At 37.1% G+C, this 26617-nt stretch overlaps 2 protein-coding genes across 2 annotated transcripts in view; both read left to right on the top strand.

Moving 5' to 3' along the window:
* LOC113839138 (zinc finger protein 879-like) overlaps nt 1–424 on the top strand; it is a 48371-nt gene extending 47947 nt beyond the window's left edge. Inside the window, exon 10 of the mRNA XM_035453720.1 lies at nt 327–424. Coding sequence (XP_035309611.1) covers nt 327–424 — 98 coding nt within the window. The remainder of the gene's footprint in view (nt 1–326) is intronic.
* A 3204-nt stretch (nt 425–3628) lies between these two features.
* Nucleotides 3629–26493, top strand: LOC113838275 (zinc finger protein 391-like). The gene is made up of 6 exons (XM_035453719.1): nt 3629–4024; nt 9115–9280; nt 9368–9703; nt 22992–23249; nt 23334–23817; nt 26424–26493. The coding sequence occupies exons 1-6, from the start codon at nt 3629–3631 to the stop codon at nt 26491–26493; spliced, it is 1710 nt and encodes a 569-aa protein (XP_035309610.1).
* The last annotated feature ends 124 nt before the right edge of the window (nt 26494–26617 follow it).

Raw genomic sequence — 26617 nt, 5'->3', positions numbered from 1 at the left:
TATTAAAGGTGTGTGCTGAGATTACAGGTGTGTGCAGGGATTTAAGGCCACTGACTTTCTCTAACAATTCTAATTGTTAGGTTGAAGGTGTCTCTGGAAATTCTGAGGAAGGCATTGAATAGTGACACTCATTGGTGTGTTTATTATTCTCATGAAAACAAACATTTTCAGTCAAATACTTCTGCAGATGACAAATAATTTAATTTATTAAAATATACAATTTAAAAAATAGGAATGAGTATCAGTTTAGATAAATCATGCAATATTTATATTGAAGTTTCAATCAGTTTTGCACCTCTTGGCTAATCCATTTGTACAACTTTCAGGTCTTTCCTACAATGTGAAAATTTTAATTCTCCCAGGAGTACAGCAGCTTGAACTTGCAGTAGTCAAAATTCTTAGTGTTGTGGTTTTGGAAGACTAGACTTCATAAATTGTAGTCACTGACCTTTGTCTGTTTCGGTTCAGTATATTTTGATAGACTACAACAGAAATTGGGGGAGAAAAATAAACACATAAATCAGGTGTCACAATTGAACATAACAATTAGCATGTTTAGAGAAGGTAACATATAAGGGCACAGGTATGTCATCCCAGATCTTCAATACATAGGGCAAGTATTTATGAGATTGAGGTCTAGCTAGTCTCCATAGGAGTTCCAGTCCAGACTGGGATAAACAGTAAAACACACAACAGTAACAACAACAAAAGTACATAACAGAAAGAAAAAAAAAGGGTTCCAAACAGCTGTGGGAGCCAACACTGAGTAATTTGAAATGATAGAATTTTAGTGCAAAATCATTCTCATCCACATCACATTTGAAAAAAAAAGCCAAAAAACCCCAAAATAGAAAAGTCATGAAAAAAGACAGGAAAATCTGCTTTTTGGACACACATTTTAATAACCCCCACAGAGTACAATCTTTGTATCAAGTCTCTCATACATCATGTACTCCAAAAATAATGCAACATTACATACCCATAGAGGTGAACTTGATAAAGACTGTCTTCTTTGTGCTTCAGATAACTCCTGGGTGCCTCTTGTTCTCTGTATTATTGCACTGCCAAGTGTTTATGTTGTTCTTTGGAATTCCAAACTATCTGGATATGAGAAAATATTAATCAGCTTACAATGATCTATATGCAACAAGTCATTGTAGGTATATGACAATCTTGATATTTCCTTTTAATGTGGTATGGTTCCCCTTCACAACAGTTTCTGACCATGATTTCTTTGGTTGTCTAGTCCTTCCATGGCAACATCAAGATTTACATAAAGATGCTGAGCTGGGGCTGGGCTAGGATTCCATCTGCAATTCAAGCAGAGGGGAAAGGGGCTTTTCCATCCCTAGCGAGCATGGTAGTTTACCGTTTTCCCTCTAGTTTGGCTCAATCTATTATCATACAACAGGCTGATCTTGTTCTTCCTAGGCATTTAGGTTGTCTTGGCCCTGGAGACCCTGCTGCTCCACTTAGTGATTAATAGGAATCAAGTCCCAACTGCCACACCCAGGTACAGGAGGTGTGGTCTAATCTCATTCTCAAATCATTAGCATCATTGATTGACTCTGAAGCCAGGCAGCATAAAAGGAAGTGAACTTGCTGAGAACCTCAGTCCAAGCAGAGCACAGCAGAGGCTTGGAGACACATCCTTTCCTATTGCTTCCTGGAATTACCTTGAAATTCATCCTAGACAGAGGTAAGTTTGGAGAATAGTAACATTCCCCTGCTTGGTGGCTTGAGTTGTGTGTTTTTTGTCATTGTTTTGAGTTGTGGGAAAAGCTGCTCACAAGTACTGTGAAATCACAGAGATACAGTGTGGTCATTGGGTAACCATCCTTTTTTGTTTTTTCTTTTGTTATTTTATTTTTCATTTGTTTGGTTTTGGATGTTGGAGGCAGAGTTTCTCTGTGTAAGAGCTCTGGCTGTCATGGAACTAGGTCTGTAGACTAGTAGACCAGTCAGTCTAAAGATAAACCAACCTCTGCCTTCTGTGTGCTCAGATGAAAGTCCTAAAACAAAAATACACAGCTGGAAAACCATTCTGATAAAGGATATAACCTTTAAAACCCTGAATGATACGAATTGCTGTCTTCCTATATGAACATCTCTTTGCGATCCTAAGAACCCCAGCTTGATGGTCATTCCATTTTACTTTTTTATTTTTTTTGATATTTTGAGATCCATTTTCTCTGTATTCCTTTGGAGCCTATCCTGGAACTTGCTCTATAGGCTACTCTGGCTTGGATCTCACAGAGATCAACGTGGCTCTGCGTCTGGAGTGCTGGGATTCAAGATATGTGCCACCAATGCCTAGACATTGGCATTCACTTTTAATGATTTTCTTATTAAAGGGTTACACTGTGGTGCTTTGGAATGGGAGACAAGGGTAAACCTTAAAATTTGAGGTGCAGGCCGGGCGTTGGTGTCACACGCCTTTAATCCCAGAACTCAGGAGGCAGAAGCGGGCGGGTCTCTTTGACTTCGAAGGCAGCCTGGTCTCCAAAGCAAGAGCCAGGACAGGCTCCAAAGCTACACAGAGAAACCCTGTCTTGAAAAACCAAAAAAAATTGAGGTGCAGAAACAAAATGTTCACAATTTAATGGGGTGAACATATACCCTTGACATACCTCACACCATGGGGTTTCTTATTTCAGGTCTTCCCATCCTCAATCCTGGATTTTTCGCCCTGATGAATCATGTATTGTTGTGGTGACATATTCTCATGTTTCTTGTCTGTCGAGTAAATTGTGTAGGACTATGATTAAGTATTTTGTGTGTGGAAAAGGTGGAACTCTGGTCGTTTGACTGTATTGGGTCTCCATAATATCATAGGCAGTATCACTATTGGGAGGCAAGGCCTTGTTAGAGAAGACCGCATGTCACACACCTTTAATCCAGACCTGGAGGCTGGAGGGAACACCCTTAATCTGGACCACACCTTTGGCATGAAGACGTTCATTGTGGGGATGCATTTTGAGGTTTCATATACTGAGGGATCAGTTTATTTCCAATTGCCTGTAAGATTTAGCAGTATTTTTGGGTCTCTAAAGAGCAAGTTCAAGCACTATGGATAAATCCTGGTCCCACTGTCAGGGGCCACAGATGTGCAAGACTTGCTTCACTCACTTGGGAAAACTTACCTTCTCTGAGGAGTGGATGCAGACTTGGCATTGGGTGGACATGAGGGGAACAGCAGGAGGGGATGAAGTGGTTACTGGGATTGGTATGTAAAATGAGAAAAGTTGGGTTTAACATAAAAGAAATTATTGGGAGAACAACAAGAAAAAGATGTAGCAGTCTCAGCTCCAGCACCAACTCTGCCTTCGTGTTTCCATAATCCCTTCTATTATAGACAGAATTTGTGAACTGTAAGTGAGCCACCACAGTGAAATGTATCCTTTATAAGAGTTGTCATGGTTATGATTATTGCTTAACACTGCAACAGTAAACCCTAACTGAAACAGGAACCATTATTGACACGGCTATTACTTGCCTTTTGATTTATTTATGTATATCCTTTTAATTTTTAGCTCTAACACATCCACACATTGCTTTTACAGATCCTCCTAACATAAGACAGATACTTCAATACTACAGTTGAATTCTCCTGAGGATTCCCAGTAGAATGGCTTCATTGCAGAGAGAATCACTTGAGACCAGGTCACCAGAAAATGACTGTGGATTAGAGAAAACGGAGTTCATCCCAACACGGGCTTCACCCGTACAGTTCAGAGAAGACAACTCTAATTCCCCAGTTTCTGAGGTGAACATTCCCCCAATTGGCAATGGCTCCTGTGCAAAGCAGGAGTTACAATATCTTTGGGAAATGTTCACCTCCTGGTTGCAGCCAGAAAAACAAACCAAGGAACAGATGATTTCTCAATTGGTCATGGAGCAATTTTTTAAAACTGGGCACTACAAGGACAAGTTGGCCATGAAAGAAAAGTGGGAGTCTAGTGGAAGAAACATGGTGAAATTCATGGAGACGTTGACAGATGAGTGTGTGGAGCCTCCTAAAATGGTGAGTACCCGGAGTGAGAGTTGATTAAGTCAGGAGTCAAGACAATCATTTGCATGTTGGGAAAACTAGCAAATTGTAGATATTTTGTGGTTAGGCTGTATGACGACACCAAACTATTTAAAATGGAGTTTTTCTTCTACTCTACATTCATGGGAATGTAACAGAAACATGCCCTTGGATTGTATAAATTTAATAATTATATTTAATTAATTTACATGGTGGCAGAAAGACTGGGAGAAACACTTGACAAAATCCCGTGGGGGTTTAGAAAGAGATACACTGTGATTTTAAGATGGCTGGCTTAGGGAGTTGCTTACATTTGAATCATGGGAACTGACTTGGAATCTCAGCACACATTCAAAATTATGGCTGTGAGTACAATCCTGTGATCCCAGAACCTGGAAGGCAGAAACGAGGGATCCTAGTGAGCTAATGGTTTCCTAAAATGTCTACTACATTCTATTAAGATCCCCTGTGTATAAAAAAGAATTGGCATGATGGTAGACCATGATTTATGATGATGAAATAGTTCTGAATTACATAATGAACATTGACATACCAACAAGTAATGACTTTATGAGTTATGGTGCTGCAATGCAGGGTTTTTTAACTAAAAGTCTTCATGTAGATGTAATTTCATCAAATATTCTTTCATTGTCTCGGTCATCAATAATTGCCAGAAATTAACAACCAGTGAAATTCTTGAAACTTCCCATAGACACATATTTTTATTAGAATGAAAATTATTTTACATGTCAGTCTCAGTTCACTGTCACTCCTCTCACCCATGTTCAGAACATCTGTTTCTGTGGGTTTCACCAGCCCGGTATGGACCCATTTGCTCATCGCTCTTCCTTCTTGTAACTGGATTCCAGTTCAGTTCAGTTTTAGCTGTGGGTGTCTGGTTATAATTCTGCCAGCTGCTGAATGAACGCCATAGGATGGCATATAAGTTAGTCACCAATCTCATTATCAGGAGAGAGCATTTAATGTAGCCTCTCCTCTGTTGCTTAGATTGTTAGTTGGTGTCATCTTTGTAGCTCTCCAGACATTTCCCTAGTGCCTGATTTCTCTTTAAACCTATAATGTCTCCCTCTACTATATTTTATCTTATCTTGCTCTCTTATGTTCTTCTCCCAACTCAACCTCCAGGCCCACCATGTCTTCCTCACCACTCTTCTTCTCCCCTTCTCATTCTCCTAGTTCCCTCTCTGCTCCCCCTTGCTCTAAATTTGCTCAGAAGATCTTGTCCTTTTTCCCTGTGCCAGGTGTCCATGTATGTCTCTCTTAGGGTCCTCCTTGTATACCACCCTCTCTGGCAGCATGGTCTGCAGGATGGCAATTCTTTATTCTATGTCTAAAATCCAAATATGAGGGAGTACATACTTGCCTGTATTTTAGAACTGGGTTACCTTTCTCAGAATGGTTTTTCTAGTTCCATCCATTTGGTTGCAAATTTCAAGATTCCATTGTTTTTTCTGCTGAGTACTACTCCATTGTGTAAATGTACCACATTTTCTTTATCCATTATTCACTTGAGGGGCATCTAGACTGCTTCCAGTTTCTGGCTATTACAAATAATGTTGCTATGAACATCGTTGAACAGATGTTCTTGTTGTATGAATGTGATTCTTATAGGTGTATGCCTATTAGTGGAATTGGTGGATTATGTGGTAGACTTATACCCATTTCCCTGAGGAATTACCATACTGATTTCCAAAGTGGCTGTACATGTTGGCAATCCCACCTGTGGAGGAGTGTTCCCCTTTCTCCACATCCTCTACAGCATAAACTACCATTGGTGTTTTTTGATTTCAGCCATTCTGACAGGAGTAAGGTGGTATCTCAGAGTTGATTTCATTTGCATTTCCCAGATGGCTAAGGATGCTGAATGCTTTCTTATGTGTCTTTCAGCCATTTTAGATCCGTCTATTGAGAATTGTCTATTTGGTTCTGTACCATTATTTGATTATTTTTTGCATCTATGTTCATGAGGGATATTGGTCTGTAGTTCTGTTTTTTAGATGTGTCTTTGTGTAGATTGGGTACCATGTTAATTGTAGACACATAAAAAGAGTTGGCAATGAAATATTTGCCTCTATTGGGTGGAACAATTTGAGCAGTATTGGTATTAGCTCTTCTTTGAATTTCTGGTAGAATTCTGCACTGACACCATCTAGCTCTAGGCTCCTTTTGGTTGTGAGACTACTGATAACTGCTTCAATTTCCTTAGAAGTTATAGGTCTGTTTAAGTTGCTTATCTGTTCTTGATTCAATTTTGGTAAGTGATAACTGTCCAGAAAATTGTCCATTTCCTTTAGATTTTCCAATTTTTTGGAGTAAAGATTTTCAAAGTATGTCCTGAAGATTCTTTGGATTCTTCAGTTTCCATTGTTATGTCCTCCTTTTCATTTCTGATTTTGTTAATTTTAATGTTCTCTTTCTGCCTTTGGGTTAGTTTGGATAGAGGTTTGTCTATCTTGTTGATTTTCTTTATGTACAAACTCTATGTTACATTGATTCTTAGAATTGTTTTCTTTGTTTTGACTTTACTGATATCTGCCCTCAGTTTGCTTATGTCCTGTGGTCTACTCTTCCAGGGTGAATTTACTTCTATTTGTTCTAGAGCTTCCAGCTTTGATGTCAACTCTCTGTGTGACTATTCTCTAGTTTCTTCATGTGAGCACTTAGAGCTATGAACTTTCCTCTTAGGGCTGCTTTCAAAGTCTCCCGTACAATTGGGTATGTTGTAAGTTCATTTTCATTGAATTCTGGGAATTGTTTAATTTCTTTCTTTATTTCTTTGATGACCCCAGGAATGGTGCAATTGCATGTTGTTCCATTTCCATGAGTTAGCAGGTTTTCTGCAATTTGTGTTGTTTTTGAATTTAAACTTTAAAGCATGGTGGTCTGATAAGACACAGGGGATTATTCCATTTTTTGTACCTATTGATGTTTGCTATGTTGCCAATGCTAACCAGTTTAAATGTCATTATTAAAACTACTTCTCATTGCTTTAAACCTTTTAATTTGCTTATTTCTAGATTGGTTTCCTTGGTTGTTAGTTGTGTTTGATTGGCTTCTTTTCATTTGAGATAGGTTTTGATTATGGAGGACTGGTTTGTGTGGGACTCACAGGAATTATACTCCTCCTGCCATCCTTTTTAATATAAAATGCATTTTTCATTTTACATGGCATCTCCAGTTCCTCCCACTTCATTCTCTCCCACTGGCCTCCTTCCCACTGCCCTCCACTCCTCCATGTTGATAAGGCCTTCCTTGGGCAATCAACAAAGTCTGGCATACCAAATAGAGACAAGGACAATGTGCTCTCCTCTGCAACAATGCTGAGCAAGGTATCCCAAATAGGGAATTGACTCCAAATGCCAGTTTATGTACTGGGATATGTATTGCTCCCTCTAAAACTGTGCTCTCAAATAGATCAAGCCACATAAGTGTCACGCACAGTTTTGTTTATTCTCAAGCAGGTTCACCAATTGAGAGTCCATTGTCCCTGAGCACTTGCTAGTTCACATCAGCTGTCTCGATGGTTTTCAACATTATGCTCTTAACCCCCCTTGTTCAAAATGTCCCACCATAGTTCAGCCCAAAGCCTGGCAGTAGATCACTGCATTTGCTTCCATCAGTTACTGGATGTACATTCTATGATGCCAATTAGGGCCTAGAGGTCAGGGCTGTTCCCTTCCTTAGCTTTTCAAATGCTGTCTTAAAATTATCCACCATTTCACCCTGCTGTTTACTTGAGGTACTTGATCTATACACTAATTATAATTTCAGAGTTTTTATTGAACATTTCACTCCTTTGATTTCATTTTAATTCATAATTTCATGATTGAAATGTATTCCAAGTAAAATGCCTCCATGATATCCAGTCATGTTCTTAACAGCAGAGACCATGTGTCTATGTGGAGTCCTTGTATGTGTTACAAGTGTTTCAGTTAGGGGTAAATTGTGTTAATGACTCTACAATAAGTAACCAAGACCCTTTAATAATACAGCTAAGATGCCAAGGGTTTTTAGGAAAATGATGGTTCTAGTTACACCTCAAACACAAGTTATAGCAACTCAAATTGGAAATTGACCCACCACACACAGCAAAGTGACTGACATATGGAGAGAAAAGCACCACTGACAGACTACTGGCTGAGAGTGGGGGAAAGGAACTCCTCAGCTTTCTGAGTGAAAATGCAGGAGTCAACAGCATCAGTGCAGAAAGCGACAATTGGCAAACTGAGGTCAGGATATCAAAATGGCATCTATTGCATATTTTTTGTAGATACCCTATGGATTTCAGAAAGAATCTAACAAGACTAATCAGCAGCTTAATGCTAAAGTAGGAGCTTCATCCAGAGTAGCAGCCACCCTCAGAGAAAGAATATAGAGAATATATAGAGGTTCTGGGCACAAAATAGTAGCTACAGATACTGGGTAGCATATCAAAGTGAAAATTATTAGCTACAGATTTAGTAGATACAATGAAACACTAGCATACCATTTGTTGTTGTTTTTAAACAGAAAAACTTTGTCAGAGCAGACAACTCACTTCAACTGACAAAAGACATGACAGAGCCACAATCAAGGCTTTGGTGGTTTCACAGGCTCCGCTGACACTTCCCCTCTCCAGACACCCTTGTTGATTTGTCCTACCCCGCCATGGTGACATCTCATTAAGACACCATGTTTTCTTATACTTGCCATACATTGGGTGAGATGGGGACAATCCTTGCAACCAGAAGAATTTACTAACAAGTATGGTCCCATTTTTCAGATTGGACCAACCTAATCGTTCATCATTCAATGCACTAGTCATTTGAAGGAAATGTTATGGCTGGACACCAGAGAAATCTAATCTTACCTTTTCCTTGAGAAAAATGCCTCAACATTTGAAAATACAGTGAGAATAGTTACTTTAGAGAACAGTAACTGCATGTAAGGATAACACCATAAGAGAGGAGAGACATAGAAAAATGAGCTAACACCAATTCCAGTGATCCCATGCCATCATTGGGAGGGCTACTTTTCTCTAATCTCCAGATTCAATGATTATGATCATCTTTCTTTGTGCACAGTTTCATGTCTCCATGCAAGGAGAGGAAGGACTATTTCCTGGGCACATGTCGTTAAACGAGGTCATCAATCTTCTAAAAGAAATGAAATCCTCAACAACATCAACATCAACACAGGAGAATAAAAGGACGACATTGCAGAGCCCACTAAACAAGTTATTGCCAACAGGTGAGTGTCAAGAAGTGGTACAGAGGAGGGAAGTTGGGTGGGAACCACTTCTTGGGCACTCTTTCATAGAATGTCTTATTTCAACAGGACATGAAGATAGTGGAGACGGCTACAACAATCCTCTTAATCTCAGTAAAGTAAATACCAGCGATAGGAGTCCTGGAAATGAGATGGACTCACTTGTAATTATTGAGAAATATAATTGTCCCGAGACTGAGGAGAGAGGTGATTCTGATGGAGTCTCTCAGGATTTTAGATGTTCCAGGCACCATCAAGTTTCTCTGAGTGGATCTTCTTCTGTAAGTGTCCCCAAAGATAAGGACCAACCAGAGGTTGTGGATCCTGTGGAGCAACCACAACCAGGGATTATCACCAGAGCAGAGAAGACTGGAGACTCTCAGAATTGTGAGACAGACCACACAGGTGAGAGTGTTCAAGAGAGAAGCAGCAGAGTGCCAAAGACACACCAATGTGTGGAATGTCTCAGAACTTTCAAATATCCCTCGCAGCTTTTAGCCCACAAGAGGAGACACAAGAAGGAGAGGTCCTTTTTGTGTAAAAGGTGTCCTAAGTCCTTCTTTAACCAATCAGACCTGAAAGTCCATTCGGTGATACACCAGGCATTCAAACCTTTTACCTGTAATACATGTGGAAGGTCATTTAGCCATAAAACTAATCTGTTAGCTCATGAAAGAATCCATACAGGAGAGAAGCCCTACACCTGCTCCAAATGTAACTGTAACTTCCGACAGTCGTCCACATATCACCGGCATATGAGGCATTGCCACAAATCAGAATAACTATGGACCTTCCTCAGCAGAGATTTGCTGTGCTACAGAATTGATGTTCTGTCTTCACATGAAGAATCATATAGCCTCTAAACAACGGGAAGCCATTGAAAATGTGGCTTGTAACTCCTGGATCTCTCCATCTGTTGTCATATTTATTGTCATTTCTCAGCATAGAAGATGAGACATTTGTCAGTTCCCTAACATATTTCTAGCACTAGAAGTATCCTATAATTTTTGCCTGGCCTATACTAACTAAATAAAATAGAACAATGCCTCTTTTGTATATTTTGCATTCTCTCTTTTTTTGTGTGTGGGGTGTGTGTGTAATTATCTGAATTTTGTGTATTTTGCCTTAGATTCATATCATGAGGGAAAACACAGGATTTAGTATTAAGTTCTTGAGTTTTACATTTGAAAATTGTCATTATACCCCAATCTGTCTGACCCCACAGATACCAAACATATTCTGGTCTCCATTTCTTTCTGTACAGGTGTCCATGACAGTGGTTGGACATTCCATGTGACATCTATCATGCTGTGGTTTCAAACCTAAGTACTAGGCTTGCAGTTAAGGGCATTACCCTCTCAGCCATCCTCCCTGCTCCAGGTGCTTACTGCTTAAAGAACACCAATGTGCCACATAGGATTAGACAGATTTCTGCCATGGTATAAAATCTTCAGTTGACCAAAGTCATTCAGGGGAACCACCCCATCAGTTCCATAGCTGTCCCACTGCAATCTTCATAGGTCTGATCATATGACACCTAGATCATAGCGAGGAGTGGCAGCTGTATGGATGTTGGCCTCACTTTATGAAAAGTCTATGCTAAATGAAAATCCAAAATGATGACCCCACTAGGAACCTAAGCAGTAGTGTATTGGCTACCTTAAATGTCTTTCCCCTATATTAAGAATGATGACTGCCTTAAATCCCATCCTAGAACCTTCATTAAGTAGCTGATGGTAGCAGAAGCAGAGAAAAACAGGTAAGCACTGAGCCAAATTCCTGGAATCCAGCTACAGAGACAGAGGAGAGTCGAATAAAGGGATAAAAACCACACTGGGAAAACCCATAGACACCTATGACCTGAGAATGTGGTAACTGACAACCAACAGAGGATGAAACCAGGACCCTCCAATCATGGGTGTGATGTAGGAGCATTGGGAAATCTATGCGGCCTCTGGCATTGGCCCATGGAAGGGGTGCATTGGAACCAGGATGTATCCCTAATGCACCAGTAGACTTCTGGAGCCCATTTCCCATGGGGGGATACTTTCTTAGCCGAGATACCCGGGAGAGGGCCTAGGCCCTGTCCCAAAAAGACTTCACATATTGATGACCCTTCATGGAAGGCCTTACCCTCTCTGGGGAGTAGATGGGGGTTGGGATGCGGCTTCTGTGGGGAAGATGGGAGGATGGGAGGGAGAGGAAACTGGGATTGAAATGTAAAATAATGTCATTTCTAATCTAAATAATATTTATTTAAAAAGACTGTTATTAATCTAGTCCATACTAAAATGACAATGAGGTGAGAAACCTTTAACTCTCCCTATTTGCATCTTGCAGGTCTGTAACCTCATATCCATGGCAGGAATCAATAATCTCTGAATAGCTACCAACCTAGAAAAAAATTCAAGAAAAAAATTTAGGAAATATGAAATATTCTATATTAAATTGAAATGTGAATTAACAGTATGCAATTCATTAAAAGAATCAAGATAATCAATATAGGATGCATTTGAAACTCAGTGTATTATCACATAATATGAGTTCATATAGTATATATTTGAACAAATGAACTCAAGGAGAACTGGTAAGAAAAGGTACTCATATTTAGATGGATTATGCAAACAATCATATTTTCCACACGAAAAACTTGGGTGGTTGGAATTGAAGTGTCTTCATTAACAACAAAAAGTATTAAATTGGATGCAGGGATATCATCTTTAGGTTTGAGTACACATAGCATTTGACAGTGAATCCAAAAGAGGAAATTTACTGTTCAAAATAAGCTTGAGACACGATGCAAAATTGTGAAAGTGGAAATAGATATTGACATATGGCATCAGTCTCCTACTGCACCTGGCTGTAGGAGGTCTATCATATTATGTGCCCAGCATGAGAAATTCTTTCAGCTGTAGCTACCACTCAGATTCCACCCACTATTTCAAATACAGGTGTCAGTTTTGTTTTAATTAATGATCAGACTCAATTTAAAATGCCTGTGCAAAATGTAAAGCAGGTGCTGAAGTCAATAACCTACATTGAAGAGATAACCACCATTGCTGGAATAACAGATTCCCCGAACACAGGAAAAGGGAAAAGTAACTGTCACTCTTAAAAGTTCATGTTTTTTCTTTTCTGTTTTGGAACAAGTCACGAACTGAAGACATTATTAAGCTGCTTACCAGTCTCTGAGTGTGTTAGCATGGAATGAAGGGGCTTTTGCCTTACTCGCCGAATAGTGTCAGGAAGGTAAATCTTTAAGATAAACTTCTTGAAAGGATCCATAAAGAAGGGGACTGACAGATGGCTTGCTCTAAGGTAAATGTAGGCACAAGGATGTAAGAGGTTGACAGTCCACTGAGAAATGCTTCATTTAAAAGCTCAACATTCACTGTACTTCCTCATTGTGTGAAATCTGTTTTTGTGTTTTATTATATTTTTGAAAGAAATTCTGTATTAGCACTCTCATTTCTATGCTATATCTTGTTTTCCACTCTTCCTTGCCTCTTATTTTCTTATATGACTTGTCTATATCAATGCATGCTCTGAAAGCTTTATAAAATTTCTGATATTAGAGATGAATATTGATACTCAATTCCTTCTGAGGACAACTTCAGATGGTATTTATCACTGAGAAAAGTCACAGATTTCATGAGGATTTTAGATGGTGGTCACATTGATCGCTGTTAAAAAGTCACAATATCAATCATTTTAATATATAACATTTGAAAATTGCAGATTGATTACTGATAACACACCAAGTTCTTTAGTTAAATAATCTTTCCTTTGGGTCATATAAGGTCTCAAACCATCATCACAAGGGGAATAACTTAGCTTTCAGAATCTGTTGACTTTCAAGGACGTGGCCATCAATTTCTCCAAGGAGGAATGGGAATGCCTGCATCCTTCTCAGAAGGATTTGTACAGAGACGTCATGTTGGAGAATTATAGCAACCTGGTTTCTGTAGGTGAGAATCAATCATTTTCTGATTGCAGCTTAGGCCTAGCAATGACTGTCAACTTTGATTAGTATTGTGAATTGTTTTCTAAGAATCAATCCCAGTGGCCAATTACTCCCAAATATAGGTGAATGTAATCTTTACTGCAATTTGTCTTAAATCATTTTAAATGGTCTTTTAATTTATCTATTAGTTATCTCAATCAAATTTTGTATTCTTTTGTTTTGTATTCATTCTGTAGCAATAATCTGTGAATGCAGTTTGAATCCAACAGTTTTATATTTGTAATTGTGTATTGGAAGGGAAGTTGAAGGTATAAAAAATTAAAAGCACCTGTCAAATATGTACTTATAACACTTCGCTTATGAGTCTCTCCCTATGTTCCTTTAAGTTCACTGAGTACACAACTGTGTTACAACCCAACTCGTTTCCACATTATGTAAAGAAATTATCACACATCTCTTCTCATTCATAGGCCTTTCTGAATCAAAACCAGAGCTGGTCACCTGCCTTGAAGAAAACAAAGAACCCTGGATGGTGAATATAGATGAAGCAGAAGGCCTGGGACAGGGTAAGTTGAAAGGAATCAATGGTTCATGTGTGAATACAAAACAAGAAACAAACAACAACTGCAGTGGGATTCTCCCTGCTCCTTGCTAGAAGTGGAGGCCCAGTATTTCTTTTAGAATTGCATACTAGGAACCAGCACACTAAAGATTTTACATGGTTTTCCTTCATTTCATCAGAATAGTGATTGGATAAATTTTAGTATGCCTATTACAATTTGGCAATGTATGTGTGGTTTTGTTTTGTGTTGCAACATATGCCAGATTTTTCTGATGTGTGTCAGTGATAAATGGATTAATTTTTTTAGTGTCCTTCCATAGTTTTGGACCTTTTTACAATATATCTGGTTCAGGTTATTTATATGTTTTACCTTCTTGTGTAACATTGATTTATTACTCTAATGCAATGCCATGATTCCCTAGCCCATTTTTTTCTATCAAGAAATTATCAGAAAATTCATAAAAATAGAAAAAGTAAAAAAGCTGAAAATTGGGTTTTCCTACTACTGAAAGCTAGGAACCATACTTATGTCCTTGTCAAAGATTTATGACTTTGGAATTACTTTCAATGAACAAGCTAAGATTTTGGTTGTGGGTTTTGGCCTTGCTGTTACAGACTTGATAATTGTGTGTTGGTTGGTCCTATACTGTTTGAAAACTTCTGTTTCACTAGAATCTTTTAATATTTATTTCCTTTATCTTCTCTCTGAGTCAAATTATTCCATTTAATCATAGGTGCCTGCACCCTGATGGGAGGGTTAAGATAAATAATCCCAGATAGGGCTTAGTTCTCCTTAATCTCAATATTAAGCTTCTCTAGTGAAGGACGACTGAGGCACAAATCTGTGGGTATAACAATATAGTATTGAATCAGCACTATATTCCTTAAATGAAATAATAATAATAAATTTTTATCTAGGGCCAATGGCCATTTTGGTGTCAGTTTCTTGGCTCTAATAAAAGTGTCAGATTGGGTTTCAACAATGGAAGAATCATTATGACAGTGAAATACTCATTAGTTATTGCCAACACATCCCTGCTACTTGGTACATATCTTCCAGGCAAGTCTAAATATGTGGTTACATGGTCCATAACATGGACAATTGATGATTATCCTCTCCTTGTGTAGCAGATATAGTACTTTCAAGTAGTATGAATGTATTTCAATTGGGTTGAAGTATCCAGTGGAGTACAAATTTTGTATCTCCCCATTCAATCTTTTCAGTATTCTGGCATCATCTTTGGGTTCTTGGTGGTAAGTAATTGCAAGGACAATACCCTCTGTATTTGTGGAGCAATAAAAGTAAATGATGTAAGCAATTACCCCTACCAGACTTTTTATTTGTTGTCACATGATTTCAAGTTTGGGTATTGTCTGCACTGTGAAGACATGTTTCTTTGTCTGGTCTTGGTACTTCTAGAAAGTTTTCTCTCCATCATATGTGTCCCTACCATCACTTAGAAATAAGTGGCTTAGTATCTATATATTTTTGGTCATGGGCTTAAGCTTCTTATTTGCTAGGGTTGTTATAAATTATCCCATTTTTATTAATCTGTGGATATGACTTACATAGGTAATGTCCCGAGTCCTAACTCCGTGGTGGCTACATGTCATTTCTTTACTTTGTCTTAATTCTCCCTACCTGTTTTTTGGAATTCCCTGATAGATAAATTCTGCCTATCCACTGTCCAAAATAAAAATTTTATTCATCAGTCAATATGAAATGTATATATTGCTGGGTCTTGAACTACATCAATTCCCAATTTTCTGATTAAAAGCCATACTGATTTCCAAAGTGGCTGTACAAGGGTGCACTCCCCGCAGCAAAAGATGAACATTCCCCTTACCTTACATCCTCTCCAGCATGTTTCCCTAGCATTTTTGATTTTAGCCACTCTGACAGGTGCAAGATGGTATTTCAGAGTTGTTTTGATTTGCATTTCCCTGATGGCTAAGGATGCTGAGAAATTCTTGAGTACCTTTAGGCCATTTTAGATTCTACTTCTGAGAATTCTCTATTTAGTTCTGTACTCTAATTTTTAATATCTATCTTTGGTATTTTGGTGACTACCTTCTTGCTTTTGTTGTTTATTTTGTAAATCAGCCTTTTTCAAATGTTGGGTTGTTGGAGATCTTTTCCAATTTTCTGGACTGCTGAGTTATTTGTTGCCTCACTGTGTCCTTTGCCATACAGAAATTTCTCAGTCTCAAGATGTCCCCCAATTGTTACTTGTTGATCTCAGTGTGTGTGCTACTGGTGTGACATTAAGGAAGTGGTCTTCTTTATCATTCCTTCAATTCCCACCTTCTTTTCTAAGTGGTTAAGTGTAAAGGGATTTACATTAAGTCTTTTGTCCATTTGGACCTGTGTGTATTCTGCATGGTGATAAATGTGGACCTATCTGCATAATTCTACATATAACCATCCAGTTATGCTATCTGTTAAAGGTTTTTCCATTGTATAAATTTAGCTTCTTTGTCAAAAATCAGTTGTCTGTAGGTGTATGGATTAATAACAAGTATTTTCAATTAGACTACATTGGTCAACCTATCTTTTCTAGTGCCAATACCAAGTGTTGTAATTACTATAGCTCTATAGTAGAAGTTGAAGTCATGGTTAGTGATGACTTCAGGAGTTCCTTTATTGTACAGGATTGTTTTTGCTATCCTGTTTTTTGCCATATACATTTGAATGCTGTTCTTTCAATGTGTGTGAATATTTGTTAATGGAATTTGATGGGGATTTCATTGAATCTATAGATAGCTTTTTGTATGATTGGCATATTTACTATGTCGATCCTAGCTATCCATGAGCATTGGAGTTCTTTCCATTTTCTGGTGTATTTTTAAATTTCTTTTTCGTAAGTCTCAAAGTTCTTGTCATGCATGTCTTTGACTTGACTGGTTAGACTTACCCTACATATTTTATTTGTTTGTGGCTATTGTAAAGTGTGACGCTTCTCTGATTTCTCTCTCAGTCTATTTATCATCTATATGTATCAGGTTCTGAGATCAGAGGAGATCAGTTGCCTCATGGTCCTATGGCTATGGACAATATATATATATATATATATATATTAGGGCTGCTGATTTTTTATTGATTTAATCTTTTATCCTGCCACTTTTCTGAAGGTGTTTATCAGATATTTGAATTCCCTGGTAGAATTTTCCATGTGACTTATATAAACTATCATATCATCTGAAAATACTGAAAGTTTTAATTCTTCTTTTCCAATTTGTTACCAATTGATCTTTGGTTGTCTTATTACTCTAGCAAGAACTTCAAGTACAACTTTGAAGACATGTGGAAAGAGTTGACAATTTTGCCTTGTTCCTAATTTTAGAGGAATCATTTTGAGTTTCTCTTCATTTTGTTTGATGTTGGCTGTTGGCTTGCTGTATATTGCCTTTATCCTGATTTCATATGTTCCTGTTATCCCTGTTCCCTCTAAGACCTTTATCATACAGGGGAGTTGGATTTTGTTGAAGGATTTTTCAGCATCTAGTGAGATGACCATGTGTTTTTTTCTTTTTTAGTTTGTTTATATGATGGGTACCTTGATGGATAATTGTATGTTGAATCATCCCTGCATCTCTGGGATGAAGAGTATTTGATCATGATAGATGATTTTTAATGTATCCCTGGATTGGATTTTTGCATATTTTATTGAATATTTTTGTGTCAATGTCCATGAGTGAGGTATGTCTGAAGTTCTCTTCATAGATATATCTTTGTGTGGTTTGAGTTCCAAGTTAATTGTAGCTTTTTAAAAAGGTGTGGTGATGACTCCTCTGCTTATCTCTTCTTTGCATTTCTGGTAGAATTCTGCATAGAAAACATGTGGTCCTCAAATGATATTTTTTGGTTTAGAGATTTTGATGATTGCTTCTATTTCATTAGGGGTTATAGGTCTACTAAAATTGCTTATCTGTTGTTGATTTAATTTGCTAAGTGATATCTATCCTGAAAATTGTCCATTTATTTAAATTTTCCAATTTTGTTTAGTATAGTTTTTCAAAGTATGACCTGAATATTCTCTGGAATCATTATTTTCTAGGATTAAGGCGGCTTCACCCAAGAGTTGCTTATAAGATTGAACATAGGTCAAATGAATCAAGAGAACAGACTATAAGAGAGGGAGCACATGATCATTTATTTAGATGCAGAAATGGCTTTTTCCAAAATAATATATCCATTCAAGGTAAAAATTATGGAGTAGGAGGAAAATATCCATATAAAGTTGAAAAATGTTTTCTCAAGTTCTGTGAATAATTGTGCTGGGATTTTGATAGGGATTGCATGGAATCTGTAGATTGCTTTTGGCAAGATTGCCATTTTTACTATGTTGTCCTACCTATCCAAGAATATGGGAGATCCTTCCATTTTCTGGTATCTCTTTAATTTCTTTCTTTAAAGACTCAAAATTCTTTCACTTTTTTGGTTAGCATTACCCCAAGGTATTTTATGTTGTTTGTGGCAATTATAAAGGGTGATGTTTCTCTGATTTCTTTCTCAGCACATTTATCATCCGTATAGAGTGGGTTGTCTTATTGCTCTAGCTAGAAATGCAAGTACAATATTGAAGAGGTATGGAGAGAGCGGACAGCCTTGTCTTTTTCCCGATTTTAGAGGCATAGCTTTGAGTTTCTTTCCATTAATTTTGATATTGGCTGTTGCCTTTCTATATACTGTTTTTATTAAGTTCAGGATGTTACTGTTATTCCTGATCACTCCAGGACCTTTATCATGAAGAAGTGTTGGATTTTATCAAAGGCTTTTGCAGCATCTAGTGAGATAATAATGCGTTTTTTCATCTTCAGTTGGTTTATATGGTGGATTACATTGACAGATTTTCGAATGTTGAACCATCCTTGCATCTTGGGGATGAAGCCTACTTGATCATGCTGGAGGATTTTCTGATATGTTCTTGGATTCAGTTTGCTGGCATTTTATTGAGTATTTTCGCATCAATGTACATGAGCGATATTGGTCTGTAGTTCTATTTTTAGTTGTGTTTTCATGTGGCTTGAGTAGCAAGGTAATTGTAGTCTCAATAAAAAGAGTTTGGCAATGAACCTTCTGATTTTATTGTGTGGAACAATTTGAGGAGTATTGGTATTAGCTATTCTTTGCATTTCTAGTAGAATTCTGCACTGAAGCCATGAGGCCCTTGCTTTTTTTGTTGTTGTTGGGAGACTTTTGATGACTGCTTCTATTTCCTTAGAGCTTATAGGTCTGTTTAATTTGCTTATCTGTTCTTGATTTAATTTTTCTAAGTGATATCTTTCCAGAAATTGTCCATTTCCTTTAAATTTTCCAATTTTGTGGAGTACAGGTTTTCAACGTATGATCTGAAGATTATCTGAATTTCCTCAGTGTCCATTGTTATGTCCCCCTTTTCATTTCTGATTTTGTTAATTTGCATATTCTCTATCTGCCTTTGGGTTAGTTTGTTTAAAGGTTTGTGTATCTTGTTGACTTTCTCAAGGAACCAACTCTTTGATACATTGATTCTTTACATTTTGTTTTCTTTGTTTCAACTTTATTGATTTCTGCCTTCAATTTGATTATTTCCTGCATCTACTCCTCTGGGGGGAATTTGCCTTCATGTGTTCTAGAGCTTTCAGCTGTGATGTCAACTCTCTGATGTGACTATTCTCTAGTTTCTTCATGTGAACACTTAGAGGTATGAACTTTCCTCTTAGGACTGCTTTCAAAGAGTACCAAAATGTGGGTATGTTGTGTCTTCATTTTATTGAATTCTATGAAGTCTTTAATTTCTTTCTTGACCCAGGAATGGTGCAATTGTGTGTTTTTCACTTTCCATGAGTTGGTATTTTTCTGCAATTTGTGTTGTTTTTAATTCTAACTTTAAATCATGGTGGTCTGAAAAGACACAGGGAGTTACTCCAATTTGTTGCCGCATATGTGGTCGATTTTAGAGAATGGTCCATGTGATACTGAAAAAAAGGTATATTCTTTTGTGTTTGGATGGAAAGTTCTATAGATGTCTGCTAATCCCAATTGGGTCATAATTTCTGTTAGTTCATTTGTCTATTTGTTAAGTTTCTGTCTGGTGGTCCTGTCCAGAAGTGAGAATGGAGTGTTGAAGTCTCCCACTCTAACTGAGTGAGATTTTATTTGTGATTTGAGTTTTAATAATTTTTTAATCAGTGTTGTTGCCTTTGCTGGGGCATGGATATTTAGGATTGAGACTTCTTCCTGATGGATTTTTCCTGTGATGAATATGAAATGACCTTCTTCATCTCTTTTGATTGATTTTCGTTTGAAGTCTAATTTTAGATACTAGGATAGCTACCCCAGCTTGTTTCTTGGCTCCATTTGATTGGAATATCTTATCCCAACTCTTTGCTCTGAGGTAATGTCTGTCTTTGAAGTTGAGGTGTGTCTCTTGTATGCAGCAGAAGGGTCAATTCTGTCTTGGCACCCACTCTGTTAGCCTGTGTCTTTTCAAAAGCGAGTTAAAACCATTAATATTGAAGGAAATTAAGGACCATTGAGTGCTTATTCTTGTTTGCTTTTTATTTCTTGTTGGTAGTGCTATTGTATGTGGATTTACTCTTCTTTTTCTTTGGGGTTTTTATAAATTTTGATTATCTATTCCTATGTTTTTGTGAGTGTACATAAATTCCTTAAGTTGGAGCTTTCTTTCCAGAACTATCTGCAGGGCTGGATCAGTGGTTACATATTGTTTTATTCGGGGTTTGTTGTGGAATATCCTGTTTTCTCCATTTATAGTGATTGAAAGCTTTTCTAGGTATAGTAGTCTGGGCTAGCATCCGGGTTCTCTCAGGGTTGGTAGAACATCTATCCAGGTCCATTTGCCTCAAGAGTTTCCATGGAAAAGTCCAGTGTAGTTCTGATAGGTTTGTCTTATATGTTACTTGGCCTTTTTCCTTTGCTGCTCTTAATATTCTTTCTTTATTCTGTACATTTGGTGTTTTAATTATTATATGACGAGGGGACTGTTTCTTTCAATTGTTTCTTTGTATTTCCTTGGCTTTCATTGATTTCTTGCATCTTTTGGGTTGTCTTTTCTTCCATTTATCTGAAGGATTTTCTCATTTCCTCTCGTACGGTCTCTAACATCTGCATGAAGTTGTTTTGAAGGTTGATCTCTTCTGCTTCTTCTGTGTTGGGATGTTCACGTCCTGCTGGTGTAGAGTCCCTAGAGTGGTGGTGTCATATTGGTTTTCCTGTTGTTGGATGTGTTCTTATATTGTCATCTTATATTGTCATCATCCAGTGGGTGCAGGTGGTGTTAATTCCTTTCCTGGTATGCATGGCTCCAAGGTTCTCTTCTGCTGGGTGCAAGTTGCTCTGATACTGTGATGGGTCTCAAGGTGGGTGCAGGCAAGTCTGTGGCACTCTGTCTTCAAGAGGGTGAGAGCGGGACTTGAACAGAGATGTCAGCAGACTCTGCGTTGCTTGGTCTTCAAGGGCCAAGTGTAACTGCCTGTAGATGCCAGGGTAGGAGTACCAGAGTGGGCAGGCAGAAGTTGGGTCCAAGCAGGAGCATAAGTCGCTCACCTCTGGGGCAGGAGTAGCCCAGTGATCTCTGTAGAGTCAGGGTCGCTTGGTCCTCAGGGGCCTGTTCGATCTTCCTGCAGACTCCAGGGCCTAAATTTCTGTAGTTATAAATTCGTTTGTATCCATATATATATATATATATATATATGTGTGTGTGTGTGTGTGTGTGTGTGTGTGTGTGTGTGTGTTTGTGTGTGTTTGTGTGTGTGTGTGTTTGTGTGTGTGTGTTTTCGGGACAATATATATGTAACAACAATTATCAAATGACAGTTATATTTTTGATGAGGGAAATGGAAACTTTTGAATGCAAATGACTGGAGTAATCCAGATGTTAATTGATATAAGTATATTTTCATTAAATTCACACTTAAAATAACTTGTAAATTTTACATGTAAACTCTAAGTTCATATATTTTATTTTGAAATTATAAATTTCAATTTACCTTGTATGTATGAAGTTTATACAGTATAGATTTTACCAATGCAACATAGTCTTAAATATCTGAAGAAATGGATGTCTTATAGAATTATCATTGCAGTTGTGGAAATTTTGAAATGATCTCTCCCAATGTCCATAAAATTTTATGGAACAGATAGGCATATTTCTTGTTAATTATTATTTTGTTGTTTTCTTTTTAATAATCACTCCCTTTGAAGAACTACATATTATCATGTATTAAGAACAATTATTCATAGAAAGTCTATATGTGATTTTTTTCACTTCTAACATTTTATAATTCATGTGTTTTGAAAGGATTTTGTTGATCTAAATTGATAATGCAATTTGCAAGTAAAAAGAACACTTTTATTAATGCCACTTGGTTAATTTTGAATTCTACCAATTATGTTTATAATATTGGGTTACATGACATGTTTAAAGAGGACCTTTCAAATTTTTTATATTGTAAAATACAATTTCATGAAAAGGCATTCTTCTTGTTCATCATGTTTGAGCTTTGATTCCTTATTTTCATATGTGTTGCTTATGATCATTTTATTGTTTTCTTTTTAAAAATCACTCTCTTTGATTAACTACATATAACATGTATTAATAATAATTAGTCATAGGAAGCCTATATGTGATTTTTTTATCTCTAACATTTTAAAGTTCATGTATTTTGAAGGTGTTATTGTTATAAATTAATTTCCAAATAAATAGAACATTTCATAATGATGGATGATTTTGCTCCAATCCACATTGTTTTCCTTTTATAGTTAAGTTTCTTAATTAATTTGCCTATATCCACACCATCAGTCAATAATTCCCTTTCATTTCTTCCAGGTGTGTTTTGTTATACAATTCAGGAGATGACCTCAAAAGAGTATATACAGGATGCTTGTGAGAGTGAAATATCAGGATGCTTGGGAAATAATAGCTCTGGGGAATTACACATAAGGAACTTCTCAGTATGTAGATTTAAAGCATGTGGGAAGTCCTTTACAAATGGCTCAGATCTTCAAGTTCATCAAAGAGTACACACTGGAGAAAAACCCCACAACTGTAAATTATATGGCAAGTCATTTACCAAAGGCTCAACTCTCCAAATTCATCAAAGAATACACACTGGAAAGAAACCTTACAATTGTACAGATTGTGGAAAGTCCTTTACCACAGGCTCAAACCTCCAAGTTCATCAAAGAATACACACTGGAGAGAAACCTTACAATTGTAAAGCATGTGGGAAGTCCTTTACCAATGGCTCAGATCTTCAAGTTCATCAAAGAATACACACTGGAGAGAAACCTTACAATTGTACAGATTGTGGGAAGTCCTTTACCACAGGCTCAAACCTCCAAGTTCATCAAAGAATACACGCTGGAAAGAAACCTTACCATTGTAAAGTATGTGGGAAGTCCTTTACCAGTGGCTCAGGTTTTCAAGTTCATCAAAGAATACACACTGGAGAGAAACCTTACAATTGTAAAGCATGTGGGAAGTTTTTTACCAATGGCTCAGATCTTCAAGTTCATCAAAGAATACACACTGGAGAGAAACCTTACAATTGTACAGATTGTGGGAAATCCTTTACCACAGGCTCAAACCTCCAAGTTCATCAAAGAATACACACTGGAAAGAAACCTTACAATTGTACAGATTGTAGGAAGTCCTTTACCACAGGCTCAAACCTCCAAGTTCATCAAAGAATACACACTGGAAAGAAACCTTACCATTGTAAAGTATGTGGGAAGTCCTTTACCAGTGGCTCAGGTTTTCAAGTTCATCAAAGAATACACACTGGAGAGAAACCTTACAATTGTAAAGCATGTGGGAAGTCCTTTATTAAAGGCTCACATCTTCAAGTTCATCAAAGAATACACACTGGAGAGAAACCTTACAAATGTTCAGATTGTGGAAAATTCTTTAAACAGCAGTCACACCTTCAATGGCATGAAAGAATACACACTGGAGAGAAACCTTACAAATGTTCAGATTGTGGAATGTTCTTTAGACAGAACACACATCTTCAAGTTCATCAAAGAATACACACTGGACAGAAATGTTAAAATTGTAATGTATGTGGCAAGTGTTTTAAACAGAGCTCAACATTACAAATTTATCAAAAAATACATAATGGAGAGAAGCATTGCAATAGAAATGCATGTGGCAAGGCCTTTACTAAGAGGGCAATACTTACATCAAATCTGATCATATATTCCTGATAAAAAGTAAAAAATGTATACATTGTGGCAAGTTGTGTGTCTACGATACATCTTCAAAGTTACTACACAAGTGGAGAAGTCAGAATCCTTACTATTTAACGAGTAAGTTACTTGCTTTTACCATGGATCATGTCTGCAAAATCTCACTACATGTGTACGTGATAGAAAACTTAAAATGTGAGTCACGTGGCATAACGTCTTCTGTGTGCTAAAAATCTTAACAAACATCACAGAATCCATACTAGAATAATACTCACAATATTAAATGTGTGGCAGTTTTTATGGAGTGTTCAGATAATCAAACCTAACAAAGCATCAGTAATGGAAAGAATCCTAACAAATGTAAAGTGTTTTCAAAACCTTTAAAGAGGAGCTCAAATCTTAGAGCACAACTGAAAATTGATGAAAGAGACCAACTCAATAAGGAATTGCTGTCCAAATAATCATATAAAAATAAGGTGCTTTATGATGTGAGTATTGGAAGAAAATTCAGCATATGTTGATACTTTATTCACAGTTAGATGAGTGGCGTTACTAAGCATTCTGATCATTGTCATGTTAAAGCCATTCTACCAAGAAATAAAATAGTTATTCCAAAATGACTGTTAGGAAACAATCTTCATATGCAGCAATATATTTGTCAGTACTACATTGAAATCATGTATTAAAATGATCCTGGATAAATTTGACAATAGTTGAAGGCATAAAAATTTCAAATGTGAATGCTTATGCCAGGGTAAGTTTACTGATGACCTTCCAATTCAATGTTACTGCAATTTTCTGTATGTTTTATGTGACATAAGATTGAACTTTTATTTATAATACCATCGTGTTGCTAGTCTTCAAAATTTTACAGAATTTAATAAAGATTGTTTTGAAACTAATGTTTATTACCATTTTCTCAATTATCAATAAGTACAATATAACCTGTGTTCAATTATTGCTGACTTGGAACGGTGACCATTCAGTTTATACTAGAGTAGTGTAATAAGTGTCAGGATTTGCAATACACAAAATTGCAAGAAAACATGACCTGACAAGAGAGAACAAATGGTTTTATGAAAACTGTAACAGACTGAAACATTAGAAACCGATGTGGGGAAAAAGAAGGTCTGAATGTGTGAAGGCCTGACTGGGTGTGTGAGTGAACTTCACCTGTTTACATGGGCAGAGTTAGGTCCAAGACCGAACACTGAGACACAGCAAAAAAAATGCAAACTAAATGAAAACTCACTTCCCCTCATTGATTGAGGCTATGAACATTACAAAACGTCCTGTGTTTGTGTGAGGATGTTGATAGTTTATGTAAAAAGTATCCAGCATATTTTGCTTTCTTCAGATATGTAGGCCTCAACAGATGAAGGATATAGAATCTGAAAGTACTGAGATGAGCCTATAATGCCTACCTGCATAGCTTTGAATAATAACCATGCCACTGAAATATCAATCAATATGTAATAAGTCTTTCAATCTATTTGGATGTTGGTATTATAGACACAGAGATTCTGGAGTGTGGCTGTTTCCTTTCGGAGAGTTAGGAACACTTGATCCCACCTTTTCTTTGAGTCCATTTTAGATATGTGTATGTTTTATCCATTCTTTCTTTTCTGAGACAGGATTTCTCTGTGGTTTTGGAGGCTGTCCTGGAGCTAGCTCTTTTAGACCAGGCTGGTCTCCAACTCACAGAGATCCACCTGCTTCTGCCTCTCGAGAGCTGGGATTAAAGACATTCAACAGCACCACCTGGCCCTATTCTCTCTATTGTAAAACTATGCCACTTATTTCTGTCCCTGGAGACATACTGGTCAGGAAATCAGTAGTCCCATAGTCCCTATTCAGAAAGAAATGTGTTGCTTGAGTGTTTGAAATGAATTGTACTTACAATTTCTCATTTAGAAAGAAATTTGCTTGATTATTAAATACTAATGAGTCTGAGAGTAGGATTTACCTAATAAAATTTTATAGGCAGATATGAAGAATAAGCATTAGCAATTTTACCTATTCTTAGAATATGTTCTAGTCAATACCAAAGTAGTCACCAGACAAGCAGATAAGCTGAAATTAGTTTTCAAAACTGGAAAATGACTCATCTAACCCAGAAATGGTTGTTTCTTCAATTTGTGATCTCATACTTTGTGCATATAGATGTCAATTTTTCACCTCACTTTTTAAATTTGACAGAAATTGAATTCATTTTAATGAATAGAGTGCACTTTATTCATGGATAAAATACAAAGTCCATGTCTAAAATAGAAAATTCTGCATTTCCTTCATTCTGCCCCATGATTTGTATCTCCACTAAAAAATTAATTTTTATCCTATAGAACTGAATCATGCTACATGATTACTCTAGAAAAGTCAACTTATAGAATTTTTCCTATACCAGCTTGTACAGTACTGGTTCAGGCATATTTGAAGGCAACTGCAGTAGTCATAAAGCCATCACAGCTGCTTAAGGAAAATCCAGCAAAACTGAGACACATGATGGTTGCTCTGTCATTTTTGGTTTTGATATTGGCACCTTGCATGTTTAGGGGACTATTAACATTTGAACAATTTGGGGATGATAAATTAATGAGA

Source organism: Cricetulus griseus, unplaced genomic scaffold, assembly GCF_003668045.3.
Source record: "Cricetulus griseus strain 17A/GY unplaced genomic scaffold, alternate assembly CriGri-PICRH-1.0 unplaced_scaffold_14, whole genome shotgun sequence".
In the NCBI taxonomy this organism is placed as follows: domain Eukaryota; kingdom Metazoa; phylum Chordata; class Mammalia; order Rodentia; family Cricetidae; genus Cricetulus; species Cricetulus griseus.
This window is presented reverse-complemented; position numbering and strand designations above follow the sequence as displayed.